This window comes from Myxine glutinosa, chromosome 9, assembly GCF_964187855.1.
Source record: "Myxine glutinosa chromosome 9, kmMyxGlut1.1, whole genome shotgun sequence".
Classification (NCBI taxonomy): domain Eukaryota; kingdom Metazoa; phylum Chordata; class Myxini; order Myxiniformes; family Myxinidae; genus Myxine; species Myxine glutinosa.
In genome coordinates, this window is record NC_136269.1 from 123811856 (window position 1) to 123828977 (window position 17122).

General features: G+C 46.8%; 1 protein-coding gene across 15 annotated transcripts in view; it reads left to right on the top strand.

Moving 5' to 3' along the window:
- Positions 1-17122, top strand: part of CNOT1 (CCR4-NOT transcription complex subunit 1) — a 201879-nt gene that overhangs the window by 140223 nt on the left and 44534 nt on the right. For 12 of the 15 annotated variants that reach the window (XM_068128263.2, XM_068128266.2, XM_068128265.2 and 9 more), the window contains 2 exons: positions 269-500; positions 2452-2688. In XM_068128263.2, coding sequence (XP_067984364.2) covers positions 269-500; positions 2452-2688 — 469 coding nt within the window. The remainder of the gene's footprint in view (positions 1-268; positions 501-2451; positions 2689-17122) is intronic. The other 3 variants (XM_068128271.2, XM_078784871.1, XM_078784870.1) reach the window with 1 other exon arrangement.

Consider the following 17122-nt stretch of genomic DNA (forward strand, 5'->3'; position numbering starts at 1 on the left):
ATAAAACCTCCAAATATGGCATGCTAATTCTCCTGTGACTGGGTTTGCTTTCCAGAGGCTTCGGATCCAAATCCGTAATAACGTAGCTTTCAGCAGGATTTCTCTGCACAATCTGTGGGGATAGCAGTCCAATGTCTGCACTATTAATCTACCAGTAGACTCACGAAACACAGTAAACGTTCGCTACATTTCTCTTTGAAAAGGTGTCGCATACACATGTATGTGTGATTAATTGTTGTTTTTTAAAATGCTACTTTGGCATGTCCAGCCTACCACAGCTCATGGAACTGATCCGTGCCAACCATGACACTATGCTGGATCGTGCACATGCTGGACCGACCTTTATGATGCATTCCGGGATCTCGCAGGCACGGGAGTACGATGATCCACCCGGCCTGCACGAAAAGGCCGAATATTTGCTGCGTGAATGGGTTAACATGTATCACTCGCCTGCAGCTGGACGTGACAGTGCGAAGGCTTTCTCTGCCTTCGTAGGTCAGGTGAGAATGAACCTTTGCTTCTGCACCACTCTCTTAGCCCTTGTCAAAAGATTTGGGTCATAAACAAACGGTGATTGGAGAGTTGTTTAGAAGTGGAGATACTTGATACAAAAAAAATGGTGCATTTCGGTTTGTTTAAAGGCATAATCGTCGAACTGAGCATTGCCGGGTTTCTATGCCAACCGGGCCAGGGAGCAACATCGCAAGTTGCTCTCTTCAAAGCCAAACCATTTTGCCGAATACCTTAAGCTTCTTTATTGATACAAAATTGCTCTTAAACACATTAAAATGAGGTTTCAGACACACAGTGCTTTAATGAAAAATCTGTTGCTGAATCTCGCTACGCCCCATGGCCAGAGATGAAAATACAGACCTTGGTGAAAACCCCGGGAAACTTCTGGGTTTCAGTCCGATCTAGTTCGGGTTTTCGCAGATAAATACAATATATGTGCAAACAGATTGAACTGTGGTTCACTCGTTTATTCCACGTCCACACGGTGCTTGCCCAGAGCGCTCCATTCAGCATTCCTCTTGGCTGCATTGTGCTAGTCCAAATGCACAGAGATTGAAGGGGGAGGAACGCCACTCAGTTCCCGAAGCTTCTTCCATGCTCATCTCACTCTAGCAACCGTTGCCGAGTCTGATCCACCTTCTCCATTCAGCATGTCTCCTCGGTAGCAAAATGTTTTCACACCTTCCAGCTTCACGCTGTCTCCAAGATCCAACTCAACATTTCCTCCATCTGCAGCTCCCTCTGCACACCTTACATTTGATTGTAGCTGCCACACTGGTTAATGACCCTCTCAAACCACTACATTTTTGATGAACCCACTCAGTGCACATTGTACATTGAATGGAGTTCACTCCGACAACCTTCCTGCACACAGCACACGGCCACCTCCCAGTTCTTTCCACCCCACCACATGCTTTACCACTTGCCATTACCTTCGTCTTTCCGATATTCACCTTCAGACCTTTTGCCTCCATACATTCCTTCCACTTGTTCATCTTTTCCTTCAGTCCATCCATACTTTCTGCAATCAACACCAGATCATCTGCATACAACAACTCCCACGGTAAACCCTCCTTTACGTTCTGAGCCAGCACCTCCATCACAGCTACAAATAGTAGTGGACTTAATACCGACCCCTGATGCACTCCCACCTTCACCTCAAACTCACCACTGTTCCCATCCTTCCTTCGTCCTTACAGCTGTGCGCGCTCTTTTGTACATTGCCATCACAACTCTGATCAACCATTCCTCCACTCCTAACTTCCTCATTGCCCATGTCAATACTTTGCGTGGAACCCTATCGAATGCTTTCTCCAGATCAACAAACCCAAGAAACAACTTCTTCCTCTTCTCCATGTACTTCTCCTGCAACTGCCTTACAATAAAAAGCGCGTCTGTCGTTCCTCTTCCTGGAATAAATCCAAACTGCATTTTGTCAATCTTCACTTTCTTCCTTATCCTCCTCTCCAACACCCTTTCCAATACCTTCATTCCATGCTCCAATAACTTTATCATTCGATACAAGCCACAGTCCAGAGGGTACCCTTTCCACTTGTATAGAAGGATGAGGGTACTCAGTTCCCAATCCACTGGAATGCGACCTTCTTTCACCGCCAGATTACAGATCTCTGTCATTCTCTTCACACCCCAACGTCCTGCTGCCTTCAACATATCTCCCACAACTCCTGTCGGCCCTTCCGCTTTTCTACTCTCAAATCAATCAAAATTATTACTTTGTCTTTTAAATCCATTCCCAAGCTGAAAGTCTTATAAATTTCAAAGAATGGTGATTTATTCCAGCAAGGCAGTGTTTTTACACTCCTCCTTATCTTGCTTTTACAAATTGACAATGTGGAGTGTTCCTTATTATCATTTATATTTTGGACCCCACTGCATCATTTTTTTTAAATATTCTGTACATGTTGATCTTGTTACTAGATGCATCAACATGGCATCCTGAAGACCGACGATTTGATTACGCGCTTCTTCAGACTGTGCACGGAGATGTGCGTGGACCTGTGTTACCGTACTCTCGCAGATCAACAGTCCACCCCGACCGTCACGCGAGCCAAATGTTTTCACACGTTGGATGCATTCGTTCGGCTCATCGCGTTGCTCGTCAAGCATTCCGGCGATGCATCCAACACTGTTACCAAGATCAATCTTCTTAACAAGGTATTGAGAATAAAGGTGACAGAGGAGTGTTTGTGCGTTTTAGGTGGTGGTAGTCTTGCATACGTGGTAGTTTTTTTCTTACCGCGATAAAAAACTATCACGTACGCTATAACATAAACTTAAGTTCAACTGAAAGGATCCAAGTTAAACATGGTACAAGAATATATAATACAAATACAAACTTATTAGATTGTGGGGTCAAGAGTTCAAAGGCCAGAGGTCCTGTTAGGTATAAATTGTGCTACCAAGCTAACTTGTGAATCAGGGATGAGATTTTGACCAATAGTATGGCAGATCGGTGCAGGAATTGTGCCTTTGATGATACAAGCATGGCATTTGGCACACAGAGTATGTCCTAAGAAAGATATTTGGCTGTCGGGCCATCGCATATTTGTCCTTTTTTGAAAAATGGCCGCTATTGTTGTCACAGGACAAATCTGCGATGGCCCTATCTTACTTAGGGCATACTCTAACTGTGTGCCAACTCTCGTGCTTGTATCATCAAAGGCACAATTCTCCCAAATATTTCACCTATCTGCCGTACTACAAACTTGGTACAAGTATATATATTAATGATGAGATGAACTGATTAGATTTTGACGTCAAAGGTAGTGTTGGGTAAAAACGTGATACTTGATAACAGCTGAAGTGATTGAAATCAAATTTGGTCCAAGTATGTATCATGATGTAATAATGTGGGTGGAGGCATATCGGTCGACAGCGCGACATCGAAGAGTGCCGTTCTAATTTTGGTTAATGACAGTTGCATTCAAATACATTAAAAAAAATTACCAGGCATTCTTAAAAATAAGGAACCTATTTTAGTTTGAATTATTCTTACCTTCGGCACCTCTTCTGGAAGCGATCGTACCAGGTAAGACTTGCATTAAACGGTGGCATTTTTATTGATGGTCACACTGGTATGCATCGTAATCAGAGGAAAACTTAACCCGGCAACATCAACCGCACATTCACCAGCATTGATTCAATGAATAACATCTAATTTCTCTTATTTAGGTGACACTTTTATGCCTTTTTTACTGTCAGGTGGACGAAGAGGTTAATCATGTGCGGACTGAAGGAATCGTGAGACTTAAAACTAAACAACATATCGTCACCTTCGTGCCATTCTTGCTCAAGTTGGAAAAAGCGTTTACGACATAATCCCAAAAAAGGTTTTTTTCAGCCATCTGGATCAGTACTGAATTTAAATTCTGTTAAGTGAAGAAAACCTAGATTATTATTGCATGCAATTGAAGAGAAAGATGTAACTAAACTAAATTTATAAATAACAGAGATTACAAATCACCGTGAGCAATTTTGGTCCTCGGCAAATCACCGTGAGCAATTTTGGCTTGGGCAATTATGGCACGGAGAAGTGCTTAATATTGACAATATTGCTCACGGTTCGACCTAAATGCTGACGACCCTTTAGAACGAATAATCAAGAAATTAATTTTTATGATACATTGACTTTGTTTTCATTTATACACTAGTTTTTTAGGTCATCTCCTTCCGGAGATAGGTCACTAATAATGCCGGTCTCAATGTCAGTCCGTCCGTCCCCACTGTTTTCAACGAGGGTTATGGAGATGGGTTAGGGTTCGTTGAATTTAATGGGAGGAGTCATTATTTCGCTGATATACGATGAGCGGAAATGGCACGAACACTCGATGAACAGAAATGGCAGAGTTGAACAAACACGTTTTTTTCGGCGAAAAAAACGTGTATAGACATTCTATTATTAATTGACAGTAACTAGACACAATAACCAATCACCAGATAACAAAATGTCATTTTCGATAAAATTCGACTTGAGCAAGAATGGCACGAAGGTGACGATATATGTAATTAAATAATCACTTGTGGTTCCTGATTAAAAAATGTTTGATAAAATAATTATGTAAGAAACCAAGCAACTCCACTCACCCACATCATAAACCATCTATAATCTTCTTACCCTTCCTTCCCCTTCCCATAAAGAGGGTTTGCGATTGTCTCTGTGAACCAGCCTTTTTCTTTAAACAGAAAATGTTAACAATGTTAATGTGAGATCTTTACTCATGGGTGAAGAGGGATAATCAACAAAGTACCGAGTAAGCCCTTGGGTGGGTGGGAAATGTGGTTATGCGTGAATACGCGACGAAAAAAACGAAAAACCATGAATACGCCAAGCACAGGCCCATGAATGTTGAAGCAGATCACATTGTGCGGCCCGTGAATGTTGGGGTCCGGCAACAACAACAACAACAACATGCATTTTAAGGCCATTTTCCCTGCTAGAGTGGGGGTTAGCCTTGCGGTCCCCATGACGATCTTCTCCATTTTGCCCTATTTTCTGCATCTCTCCTTGTTAACCCCCTTGCCCGCATTTCTTCTTCCACTATCTTCAGCCAAGTCTTTCTCGGTCTTCCCCGTCCTCTACTTCCTTCTACATTCATTTCCATCACTCTTCTCAACCAGTCACTTTCATCCTTCCTCAACACATGACCAAACCATCTCAACCTGTTCCTCTTCAATCTGTCCCTCTTCAACCTCACCTTCAATCACCTCTTCAATCAATCACAGGCTCTATTCCCATCATCTTTCGCAATTCATCATTTGTCTTCCTCTCTCTCAACGATACTCCGCACATCCACCGAACCATTCGCATTTCCACCCTTTCCAGCCTTCGTTGCTGCTCGACATTCATGACCCATGTCTCGCTCCCATAAATCATAACACCCCTCACACATGCAGCATACACCCCTCCCTTCAGCCTAAACGACACTCCCCTCCTCATCAGCACGCCACTCAGTTCCCGAAACTTCTTCCATGCACATCTCACTCTAGCAACCGTTGCCGAGTCTGATCCACCTTCTCCATTCAGCATGTCTCCGAGGTAGCAAAATCTTTTCACACCTTCCAGCTTCACGCCGTCTCCAAGATCCAACTCAAGATTTCCTCCATCTGCAGCTCCCTCTGTGCACACCTTACATTTGAATGTAGCTGCCACACTGGTTAATGACCCTCTCAGACCACTACATTTTTTATGAACCCACTCAGCGCACATTGTACATTGAATGGAGTTCACTCCGACACCCTTCCTGCACACAGCACATGGCCACTTCCCAGTTCTTTCCACCTCACCACATGCTTTACTACTTGCCATCACCTTCGTCTTTCCTATATTCACCTTCAGACCTTTTGTCTCCATACATTCCTTCCACTTGTTCATCTTTTCCTTCAGTCCATCCATACTTTCCGCAATCAACACCAGATCATCTGCATACAACAGCTCCCACGGTAAACCCTCCTTTACGTTCTGAGCCAGCACCTCCATCACAGCTACAAATAGTAGTGGACTTAGTACCGACCCCTGATGCACTCCCACCTTCACCTCAAACTCACCACTGTTCCCGTCCTTCGTCCTCACAGCTGTGCGCGCTCTTTTGTATATTGCCATCACAACTCTGATCAACCATTCCTCCACTTCTAACTTCCTCAATGCCCATGTCAATACTTCGCGTGGAACCCCATCGAATGCTTTCTCCAGATCAACAAACCCAAGAAACAACTTCTTCCTCTTCTCCATGTACTTCTCCTGCAACTGCCTCACAATAAAGAGCGCGTCTGTCTTTCCTCTTCCTGGCATAAATCCAAACTGCATTTCATCGATCTTCACCTTCTTCCTTATCCTCCTCTCCAACACCCTTTCCAATACCTTCATTCCATGCTCCAATAACTTTATCGCTCGGTACGAGCCACACTCCAGAGGGTCACCTTTCCCCTTGTATAGAGGGACGAGGGTACTCAGTTCCCAATCCACTGGAATGCGACCTTCTTTCACCACCAGATTACAGATCCCTGCCATTCTCTTCACACCCCAACTTCCTGCTGCCTTCAACATATCTCCCACAACTCCCGTCGCCCCTCCCGCTTTTCTACTCTTCATTGCTTTTATCGCTTCCTCAACTTCCTTCTCAGTTTTCGTCTCTGCCGGTCCTAAAACTGGGTTACTCTCTATGTTGCCATCCCATTCATTCTCTGTATTCAACAGCATTTCCATATATCTTTGCCATCTTCCTTTAATTCCATCTGGGTCCACAACGATTTGTCCCACTTCATCCTTCAAGCACCCCCATCACATCACACCTCTCTTTCGCTATCTGCTTTGCAATCCTGAATACCACTGTCTGACCCTCTTCCGAATCCAAGCGTTCTCAGAACATTTTTGTCCCCCGTCGCACAGCGGAGCGAAAAGGGGACTATGGTTTTCCCCTCCGTCCGTGTGTCCGTCCGTCCGTCCGTGCGCGTGGGCATGCGTGCGTGCGTAAGCAAAGGACCACATTCGAATTTGGTGTGTGGGTGCAAACCAACGTCAAAATCCAAGATGGCCGCCGCCATGTATGTCTGATGCCATGTATGTCTGAACCTTGTGAGCTGAATATCTTGAAAAATAAGCGAAGTACCAACTTCTAATCTGGTGTGGGTGTATCTCAGCATAAGGAAGAATGCTATTGAAAATTGGGTCGCCACGTCAAAATCCAAAATGGCCGCCGCCATGTATGTCTGAACGTTGTGAGATGAATATCTTGAAAAATAAGCGAAGTACCAACTTCTAATTTGGTGTGTGGGTGTATCTCGGCAAAAGGAAGAACGCTGTTGAAAATTGGGTCGCCATGTCAAAATCCAAGATGGCCACCACCATATATATGTCTGTGATGACGCCATTTACATTTCTCTGTCGGACAACATGGACCAACTTCTATCAACTCATCCAAACTCTCTCTTCCTCATATGTGGCGACTTCAACTGTCATCATGCCAGCTGGCTGGGTGTGAGTTCATCTCTCACCAGCCATGGCACCTCAGCAAAGGACTTCTGCGACTCATTGGGACTGACACAATCTGTCAATTTCCCGACCCGGATCTCAGTCAATGGAGTATCTTCTCTTCTGGACTTGGTTATGACTAACTTCCCTGCAAATGTCTGCTGCTCTTCTTCTGCTCCAATCGGTTCTTCTGATCATGTGCTTGTTAAAGTGGACATCTCACTGGCCATTCTCAGAGAGACTCCTCAGCGCCGACGAGTCTGGCATTTCACTCAGGCCGACTGGCATGGTCTGCAAGCAGCCATCAATCAACTGGACTGGTCTCCCATCTCTAATGCCTCTGACGTCAATTCTTCCTGGGAATTCTTCCAAAGCAAACTGCTCTCTCTCATGCACAGATTTATCCCATCTCGTCTTCAGTTGTCTTACCTTTCCTCTCCCGTCCATGGTACACTGAATCTTGTGGTGAGGCAGTTGCCCTGAAACAACTTGTCTTTGCGTCTTGGAAGGCAAATCCAACTGAAGGCAATCTCAGTTCCTTCCACCAAGCTCGAAACAAGTGTGTTTCTACCCTCAGGAGTGCCAGGAAGCACTATCTCTCCACACTCAAGATTGAACTCTCAAACCTGTCTCCTTCCTCCAAATCCTGGTGGCGTCTGGTCAAATCCGTTTCTGGTGTTTGTTCCCCCTCCATCCCCTCCCTTACCTCAAATGGCTACACAGTTGACACTGCACGTGACAAAGCCGAATGCCTCAACTCTGTGTTTGCCTCAAAATCTTGTGTCCCAAACCCATCTCTCTCTGTTCCCACCTTTCCCAGTCGAACCCAACTGCTCCTGGACTCTGTGTCCTTCTCTCCTGACAAGGTGGAGAAGTTTTTATCAAACCTCGACTCTGATTCTGCAACTGGACCAGATGGCATCAGCCCTCGGGTCCTAAAATCCTGCTCTGCCGCTCTATCTCACCCTCTCTCTGTTCTTTTCACCCTCTCTTTTGCTCAAGGTCATCTGCCAGCATCTTGGAAATCAGCAAACATTTCCGCTTTACACAAAAAGGTGCAAAAACAGATCCTTGCAACTACAGACCAATCAGCCTGCTCCCAATTATCAGCAAAGTCATGGAATCCATCATTGCTTCAGATATCAAATCCTTCCTCTTCTCCAATGGCTTGATCTCTGATCATCAATTTGGATTCAGACCAGGTCATTCTACTCTGGACATGTTGCTTCTGCTGTCTCAACAATGGATGGAGGTCCTCAATGCCAAACAGGAAATCAGAGCTGTCTCATTTGACATATCACGTGCCTTCGATACTGTCTGGCATCCAGCTCTGCTCACCAAACTCACCTCCTATGGTATTCAGGGAAATCTCCACTCATGGCTTGCGGATTTCCTCTGGTCGTAGGCAACGTGTGGCCCTGAATGGATTTCTCTCATCTTCCCTACCTGTTCTGGCTGGAGTTCCCCAAGGTAGTGTTCTGGGCCCTGCGCTATTTCTGGTCTTCATCAATGACCTCTCCGACTCTCTGGAAAATCCTCTCTATCTCTTTGCTGATGACTCCACTGTCTGCCGCTCCATTCCTCATCCCTCAGATCGGCAGTCTGCAGCCTCCTCACTCTCTGCAGACCTGGACAAAATCACAGACTGGTCAAACAAGTGGAACATGTCTTTCAATCCTGGCAAATCTCACACTCTTACAATGTCTCTCCGAAAGGACCGACTGGACAACCCTCCCATCTACTTTCTCAACAATCCTCTCCAAGAAGTTCTGTCGCTCAAGCTTTTCGGTCTCACTATCTGCCATGATGTTTCTTGGGAAAACCACATTTCCAAGCTGGCCTCCAAAGCCAGTCGCTGACTGGGCATCCTCCGTCGTGCGAAGTCCTTCCTTGGCACACCTGAGCTCCTCACCACATACAAGGCTTTCATCCGCAGCTCAATAGAATACTGTTCCCCCCTCTGGGCTGGTGCTCCTGCCTCACACCTTGCTCGGCTTCACGCTGTTGAGGCCAAAGCTTTCAGAATCATTGGAATCTCCTGCGATGTAGTCAACTCCGAGGGCCTTTCACTCACTCACCGCAGGCAGGTTGGTGGTCTTTCTGTCTTCTACCGACTCCTCTCCGGCCTTGCTCCCTCAGCTCTCTCTGTGCTCTGTCCCCCCAATATTCCTTCAGGTCGCACAAGATCTGCCTGCAACCCTCTTATAGTTAAACTGCCAAAGTCTAGGCTCTCTGCTCACCTTCACTCTTTCATTCCCCTTTTCTCCCGCCTCTGGAACAAACTCCCCCACTCCCTTCAATCCCACTCCTCCCTCCAGGTCTTTAAAACAGCTGTTCACCACCATCTCTTATCTTCCCCCATCGAAAACCTTGATCTTTTCTACCCCCGGTAATTCACCCCAGAGTCCTTGCAGTGTTCATATGTTTTATTCCTCTCCCACCTCCCCCCAAGTCCTCCCGATGTCCCTGCTCTCAAATGTTGTGTTTGTGTCCTTCCCCCTCTCTCCCCATCTTGTCTGCCGCTCCCCTTGTTTTTTGTGTTTTGTGTGTCGGTTTGTCTTTTTGTGTGATGAATGTTAGCTCTTTCACGAGCCTCGATCTTGTATACAAAAAAAAAAAAAAAAACCCTATGGGCGAAATATCTCGAAAAATAAGCGAAGTACCAACTTCAAATCTGGTGTGTGGGTGTATCTAGGCACAAGGAAGAACGCTGTTTAAAATTTGGTCGCCACGTCAAAATCCAAGATGGCCGCCGCCATGTATGTCTGAACCTTGTGAGCGGAAAATCTTGAAAAATAAGCGAAGTACCAACTTCTAATCTGGTGTGTGGGTGTGTCTCGGCATAAGGAAGAACGCTATTGAAAATTGGGTCGCCACGTCAAAATCCAAGATGGCTGCCTCCATGTATGTCTGAACCTTGTGAGCGAAATATCATATCATAGCATGTTTTCTGCGTCTTCAACTTTGTCAACTCACATCACTTCCCTGACGGGGGACCGAGGCGTAACGCTTGTCCGACATGCCTCCTGCGTCTTTGCTACCTCTTTCTTTGCAGCCTTCTTGGCTGCCTTATAACTTTCATGCTCTGCTTTTTCTGCTCCCGTACCTTTCGCCTTCTGCCACTCTTTGAACTTCTTCCTCTTCTCGTCAATCCTCTTTCCAACTTCATCATCCCACCACCATGTTTCCGAGTGCCTCGGTGGTCCTTTTGTCCATCCACATACCTCACCAACGGCTCCCAACAGACTATCTTTCATTGACATCCAACCACTTTCAAGCTCAACTACATCATCCTCTACCCTACTCAGCCTCTCTTTTAATGCCTCCCTTACTGTCACCTCTTTCAACCTCCACACCTTCATTCTCGGGTGGTACTTCACCCGCCGAGCTCTCCTCGCACCTTTCACCCTTTTGTCGCAGACAACCAAGTGGTGCTGTGAAACAGCCTCCTCCCCCGGGATAACCTTTGTGTCCCGGAGGTGCCCCCTATCTCGCCTACGCACCGTCAGGTAGTCAACGGTTGCCGTCGACCCACCTGACGAGTATTTGACAAGCTTATTATCCCCTTTCTGGAACCGAGTATTACGAATCAACAAATCAGCTCCATCAGCAAACTCCAAAATCCTTTCACCTTCTCCATTTCTCACACCATATCCGTAACCCCCATGAACTCCCTCAAAACCGTCCATACTTCTTCCCACATGTCCATTTAGGTCTCCTCCTACCACAACAACTTCCTCATCTTTCACGTTTTCCATCAGCTTCTCTATCTCACACCAGAACTTGTCCTTCTCTTCATCGCTCCGACCAACCTGCGGAGCATATCCCGAGATGACGTTCACCAAGAGCTTTCCAATCATCATTTTCACCATCAACAACCTATCACTCACTCTAGTCACACTCACCACACTGTCTACAAACTCCTCAGAAAACAGGACACCAACACCATTCATGCCCTCCCCGCACCCTTGCCACACAAACTTGTATTTCTGTCCCTGCCTACCCTTCACCATTCTCACACCACTTCCCTTCCATCTCGTCTCTTGCACACAACATATGTCCACTCTTCTTCTGATCAATACTTGTACCACTTCTCCTGATCTCCCTGTCATTGTCCCTACATTCCATGTCCCAAACCTCAGAAACCGATCTCCACTTAGGGCTGTACCATGCCCATATGTAGTTGTAATTGTCATGGTTTTCTTTTTGAGGCAATGTTATGGCCGGATGCCCTTCCTGACGCCAACCCTCTTAGTCGCCTCTTACGACACGCAGGGATACGGTGTACCTATTCTAACCAGGGTACACACCGTACACACCCGTCCAAGTCATTGTAATTCATGTAAAAGCATAAGGATGGCCGAGTCGTCCTCCCAAATACATTACACATACAAGCTCCTCCACAAGCTTGATCTCCGGCAGTCGTGGTATTAATGCTTAAGGATCTTCATGGTCTTTGGAGTCCTTGGGGTATTTTAGGTCCTCTGCGTCTTTTGGGTCCAATGGGTATTTCAGGGTCTTTGGGGGTCTTGGGAGTGTTAAAGGGTCTTCAAAGGTCTGAGGGGTCTCAGCAGTCCAAAGAGTCGAAAACTACATTCCAATAGTATGTAATTAATAGAGGGGATGCAACCAACGTTCAAACATTCGGTACTTAAAAGACGTATAGTCGGGCACATTGCGAGGTGCAGTGGAGCTGCGCATTGAGCCTGCATTCATCTTTGTGCCTGTGGACGCTGCTTGACACGCTGTGAGGCGCAGTGGAGCTGTGCACTGGGCCTGGATTCATCTTTGTGCCTGTGGACACAGCTCAACCTGCTGTGAGGTGCAGTAGTGCTGCACATGGGTCTGGATCCTTCATTGTGCCTGTGGAGACGGCTCAACATGCTGAGAGGTGCAGTGGCGCTCCGCATCGTCCCGGGATTCATCCTTATGTTTGTGGAGATGGCACTACACGCTGTGACGTTCATTGGTAGTGGTACTGCACATTGGGCCCAGTTTCATCCTTGTGCCTGTGGACTCGGTCCAGCCCATGGTGAGGTGCAGTGGTTCGGCAGGGCAGGCTGTATTTTGCCATTGTTCCTGTGGGCTTGGCTCGGTTTTCCATCGTGGGTCGGCCCTGCACAGTGTGGGGCTGGTGTTGCAAGGGTGAGGCTTGGTGGAGATTCTGAACAATGAGGATTGCACGAGGGAGACTCGGGTCGAAATGAGTGGTGGGAATTGATTGTGAAAAGCATTTACTCTGCTTACTTTGAAATGCTACTTTTTTATTTTGTCTTGAGTAGCTTAAGGGTGGGGGTGGGGGAGGGAAGAAGGGAGCGAGTGAAGAAAGGTGTGTGTGTGTGTGTGTGTGTGTGTGTGTGTGTGTGTGTGTGTGTGTGTGTGTGTGTGTGTGTGTGTGTGTGTGTGTGTGTGTGTGCCTGTGTGCCTGCCTGTGTGTGAGGCAGGCGCGCGCGCACGGTGTGTGTGTGTGTGTGTGTGTGTGTGTGTGTGTGTGTGTGTGTGTGTGTGTGTGTGTGTGTGTGTGTGTGTGTGTGTGTGTGTGTGTGTGTGTGTGTGTGTGTGTGTGTGTGTGTGCGCGCGCGCGCCTGTGTGCACACTGGATTATGATAACAGCCTCGGGTAGGAGGTAGGTCAGCCAAAACCGCTGCTGATTAATGAGCTGTGTCCCAAACTAATCAAGATGCTACTACTAGCTCTGCCAGGTGGGCACTGGTTCAGAAGTAAGGTCTGCCCAGGTAATTTGAATGTGGGCTCATTAGGGGGGAAGGGGTTGAGGTGGTGTAGATGATGCAGAGAAGGAAGTTGGAGTGTGTGTGTGTGTGTGTGTGTGTGTGTGTGTGTGTGTGTGTGTGTGTGTGTGTGTGTGTGTGTGTGTGTGTGTGTGTGTGTGTGTGTGTGTGTCAGTGTGTGTGTGTCAGTGTGTGTGTGTCTGTGTGTGTGTGTCAGTGTGTCACAAGGAGGTTGGTAGGAGGATACATGCTGTTGCACATGAGTTAGGATGGAAGGAGTAATGGCGTCGGAATAATAGTATCGGAAGAGATCAGCAAGTAGGTGGTCAGAGTGGAAAGGAGGCAGGGACGGGTATTTATGGCATAGGTGGTGATCGAGGCAAATCGTGTGTGTTGTTTCGGTATATGGGCCGCTCACGTAAGGCAGTTGGTGAAAATGAGGCTTAGAAGACGATAGAGAGATAGAGAAGATCAAGGATAGAGGGAGGCAGCCAGATGCGGAGTTGCTGCACCTGTATGGGCAGAAGAAGGCAGCAAGGAGGAGGAGAGAATGCTATGGAAGATGTGTACAATAAGTTGGAAGAGGATTGTGGGAGGCAGATAATCTATAAATTGGCTCGTGACAGGTGTTACGGATTCGTCACTTCCGTTGTGGTGGTTTGCATCCACTGTAAATATTTCTGATTCCATATACTATTATTGTTTTCAAAAGGTTTATTGTCCGTGAGCTGTTTTCAAAAGGTAAAAAAAGTTAATGTTAAAAGAAACAGGGAACCGGATCGGGAACCGGACGAAGAGGAGGAAAAAGGGCGGAGCGAGTGAGTCGAACAAGAAAGCCGAGTCGTGCCAAGTTCTGAAGCGAACGTTGGCGAGCAAGAGTCACTAGCGAACTTTCGAGTTTCCGGGAAAGGGATTCCTTTGACCGAGTTGTCATCGCTGTGACCGATCAACCTGCGTGTCAGGTTTTGCGATCGATTCAGGAGAGAATCATCGCCGTGCTGTTGCGCCACGAGACCGGGCCGTCGGCCATTTTGACTCGCGCAGGACTTGTGCTTCGCTCGCGGTTTAGTCTCTTCTCGATCATTTTCACCGCATCCAGACGTCGATCTGGGGCGTGTGTGTGACGTGGCTTTTTGAAGGTTAATTCGTCCATACTCGAGGGTGTGATCTCTCAGTCGCCTGTCGGGCTTTTGGATATATCCCAGTCGCCTTGAGGGCACCTTTGTACAGCTGTGGCTGTGTGACTGTATGACTGTATGTGCCATCCGAACGGGATTCTGGTCTCGATCGGACATCGTCTGTCGATCGCTGGTGCGAATCAACTTTGGGCTTGAAGCCGGGAATAAGAGACTTTCGGGATGTTCGTGTTTCACTCACTTGGAGCACAGTGAGTTCTATATATTACAAAACTGATGGTACCATCATAGGACATATTGATTGTACTTTTGAATACTATTATTGTTGTACTGTTATTCTTGTGTGATCTTAATACAATATTTGTTTGTGAGTAACAATTGGGGTGGCTTCTCCATTGATCTTTGACACACAGAATAACACATTTTTCTGCCGTGACTCCTCTCGGGGCTCGGAGGGACACCGTGACCAGGGGGTCGGGGAGGAGCACGTAACAGGCATGAGGATAGCAAGGCCATAAAAGGGGAGTGAGGACGGTGATTAAGTAAGGATGGTGGCAGGAGGCTAATGACAGAGATGGGTGTAGTATTGAAGTTGTGGGAAGGTCCTTTCAAACAGCTATTGAACCGAGAAGGAAGCAACTGCGAGCTGGAGCTACCGAGTTATGTGGAGTTGGTGGAGATCATGTTAGAGGAAGTGCAGACGATGTTGAAAAGGATGAAAAATGGAAGGGCACCATGCATTGACGAGGTGTGTATATACATGATGATTGCAGTGGTGGAAGTCGGAGTCAGGTGGACGAAGAGGTTGTTTTATGCATGTATGTATTTGAGATGGGTCAATTCCGGAAGAATGGAGGACAGGATTAATTGTGCTGATTATGGAAGGGGAAAGTGGATGTTCATGATCTGGGGAAGTACAGGGGCATTACACTCCTTGGTCATGTCATGAATATGCTGGAGAGGGTTCTGGATAAGAGGATAAGGAAGAATGTGGAGAAGGACATCGGAGAAGAGCAGCAGGGGTTTTGAAAGGGTAGGAGAATGGCAGATGCGATGTTTGCACTGAAACCGCTGGTGGAGAGAGAGAAGAGGATGGAGGTGCAAGGTAAAATGGCATTGGGATTTGTGGATCTGGAGAAGGCCTACGATACTGTCCCAAGAGAGACGGTGATGGCGACACTGAGATGGATGTGATTGCCGGCAGGAGAAGTTAGGTTGGTGGAAGGGATGTACAAGGGAACAAAAGGAAGAGTTTTGGTTGGTCCTGGGATGTTGGAGGTGGTCAATGTGAACATCGGTTTGAGGCAAGGAAGCGCTCTCAGCCCACTCCTGTGATCATGGTCATGGAGCTGGTAAGGAGGAAGGTTAAAAAACCACCTTTCAGAGGCCATTTTCCCCCGCAAGGCGGGGGTTGTCCTTTTTCGGGCACCGTGGTTGTTGTTGTTTTTGTTGGTCCCCTTTTTTTGAAGCAATGTTTTACGGCCGGATGCCCTTCCTGCTGCCAACCCTTTTTGTCGCCTTTTACGACAAACAGGGAATTACCAGTGAACTGGTACTCAATTAGCCGACCTCGGAAGGATGACAGGCTGAGTCAACCCCCCTGACGTTAATTCAGCGATCGACCGGGATTCGAACCCAGGATCCTAGGATCCTAAGCTGGCACCCTAGCCGCTAGCCCAACACCAGGTAAGGAGGAAGGTAAACACGAATGATATTTTGGGGAGGATATTGTATGTGGACAATTTGGTTGTTGTGGTGGAGAGTGGGTGGGAAATGCAAGAAGTGCTGGGGGAGTGGAAGAAAGGAGACATTTGAGAAACCTGGCCTGTGAAAATGGGCATGGAGAAGACAGAGGTGATGTGGGTTGGGCAGCAGAGAAAAGCAAATGAATATCAGATGAGAGGGGAACGAGATTAGGCAAGGAAATAGGGTTTAGCATCTGGGGGAAACAGTGACCGGGGATATTAAGTCAGAGGTAGAGATGCGGAAGAGTTTTCAGGTGGGTGTAAAGGTGTGGTGGGGGTAAGGGCAGACAAAGATTTCAAGGAGATTGAAAGGAAAGGTTATGATGATGTGCGTAAAGTCATTCGACTGTTGCAGTCTAGAGACAGTGGCACTGACAGAGAAACCAGAGGCTACAACAGGTTTGTGAGAACTGGGTCAGGAGGATTGCGGGAGTGAATAGGGTGGATAGAAGGAGAATGGATGAACTGATTGAGGAGGTGGTGTGCGGATGATATTGGTGAAATGCCAGGTGAGATGGGCTGGACATGTGGTTTAGATGGAGGAAGAGAGAATGGGAAAGAGAGCGGACAGGAGGAAAAGGGGTAGACCACGGTTGAGATGGGAGGATTGTGTGAAGAGGGATATCAATAAGGTGGGGGTGGTTGGACTGTGGAGAGATTTGGGTGAGGACAGAAGGGAGTGTCGAAGTGTTGTGGTCAAGGCAGGGTAGGAGCTTGGAAACATCGGACCTCACCCCTTATAAAGGGAAAAGGAGGAGAACAACAACAACAAAAAAATAGTCGACAAAAACAAAACAAACAACAACAAAACATAACATAGAAAAACAACAACAAAACGGCTAAACAGACTGCTTCATGGATGGATGGCCGGCTTTCCCAACTGTTTTTCGGTTTTATACATTACATTTCGATATACAGTATGGACAGATTGACTGAATTTTTTTTTTTTAACATCCTGTGTATGTGCAAACCAACGACTGAGCATATACTCCACCACATGCACAACAAAAA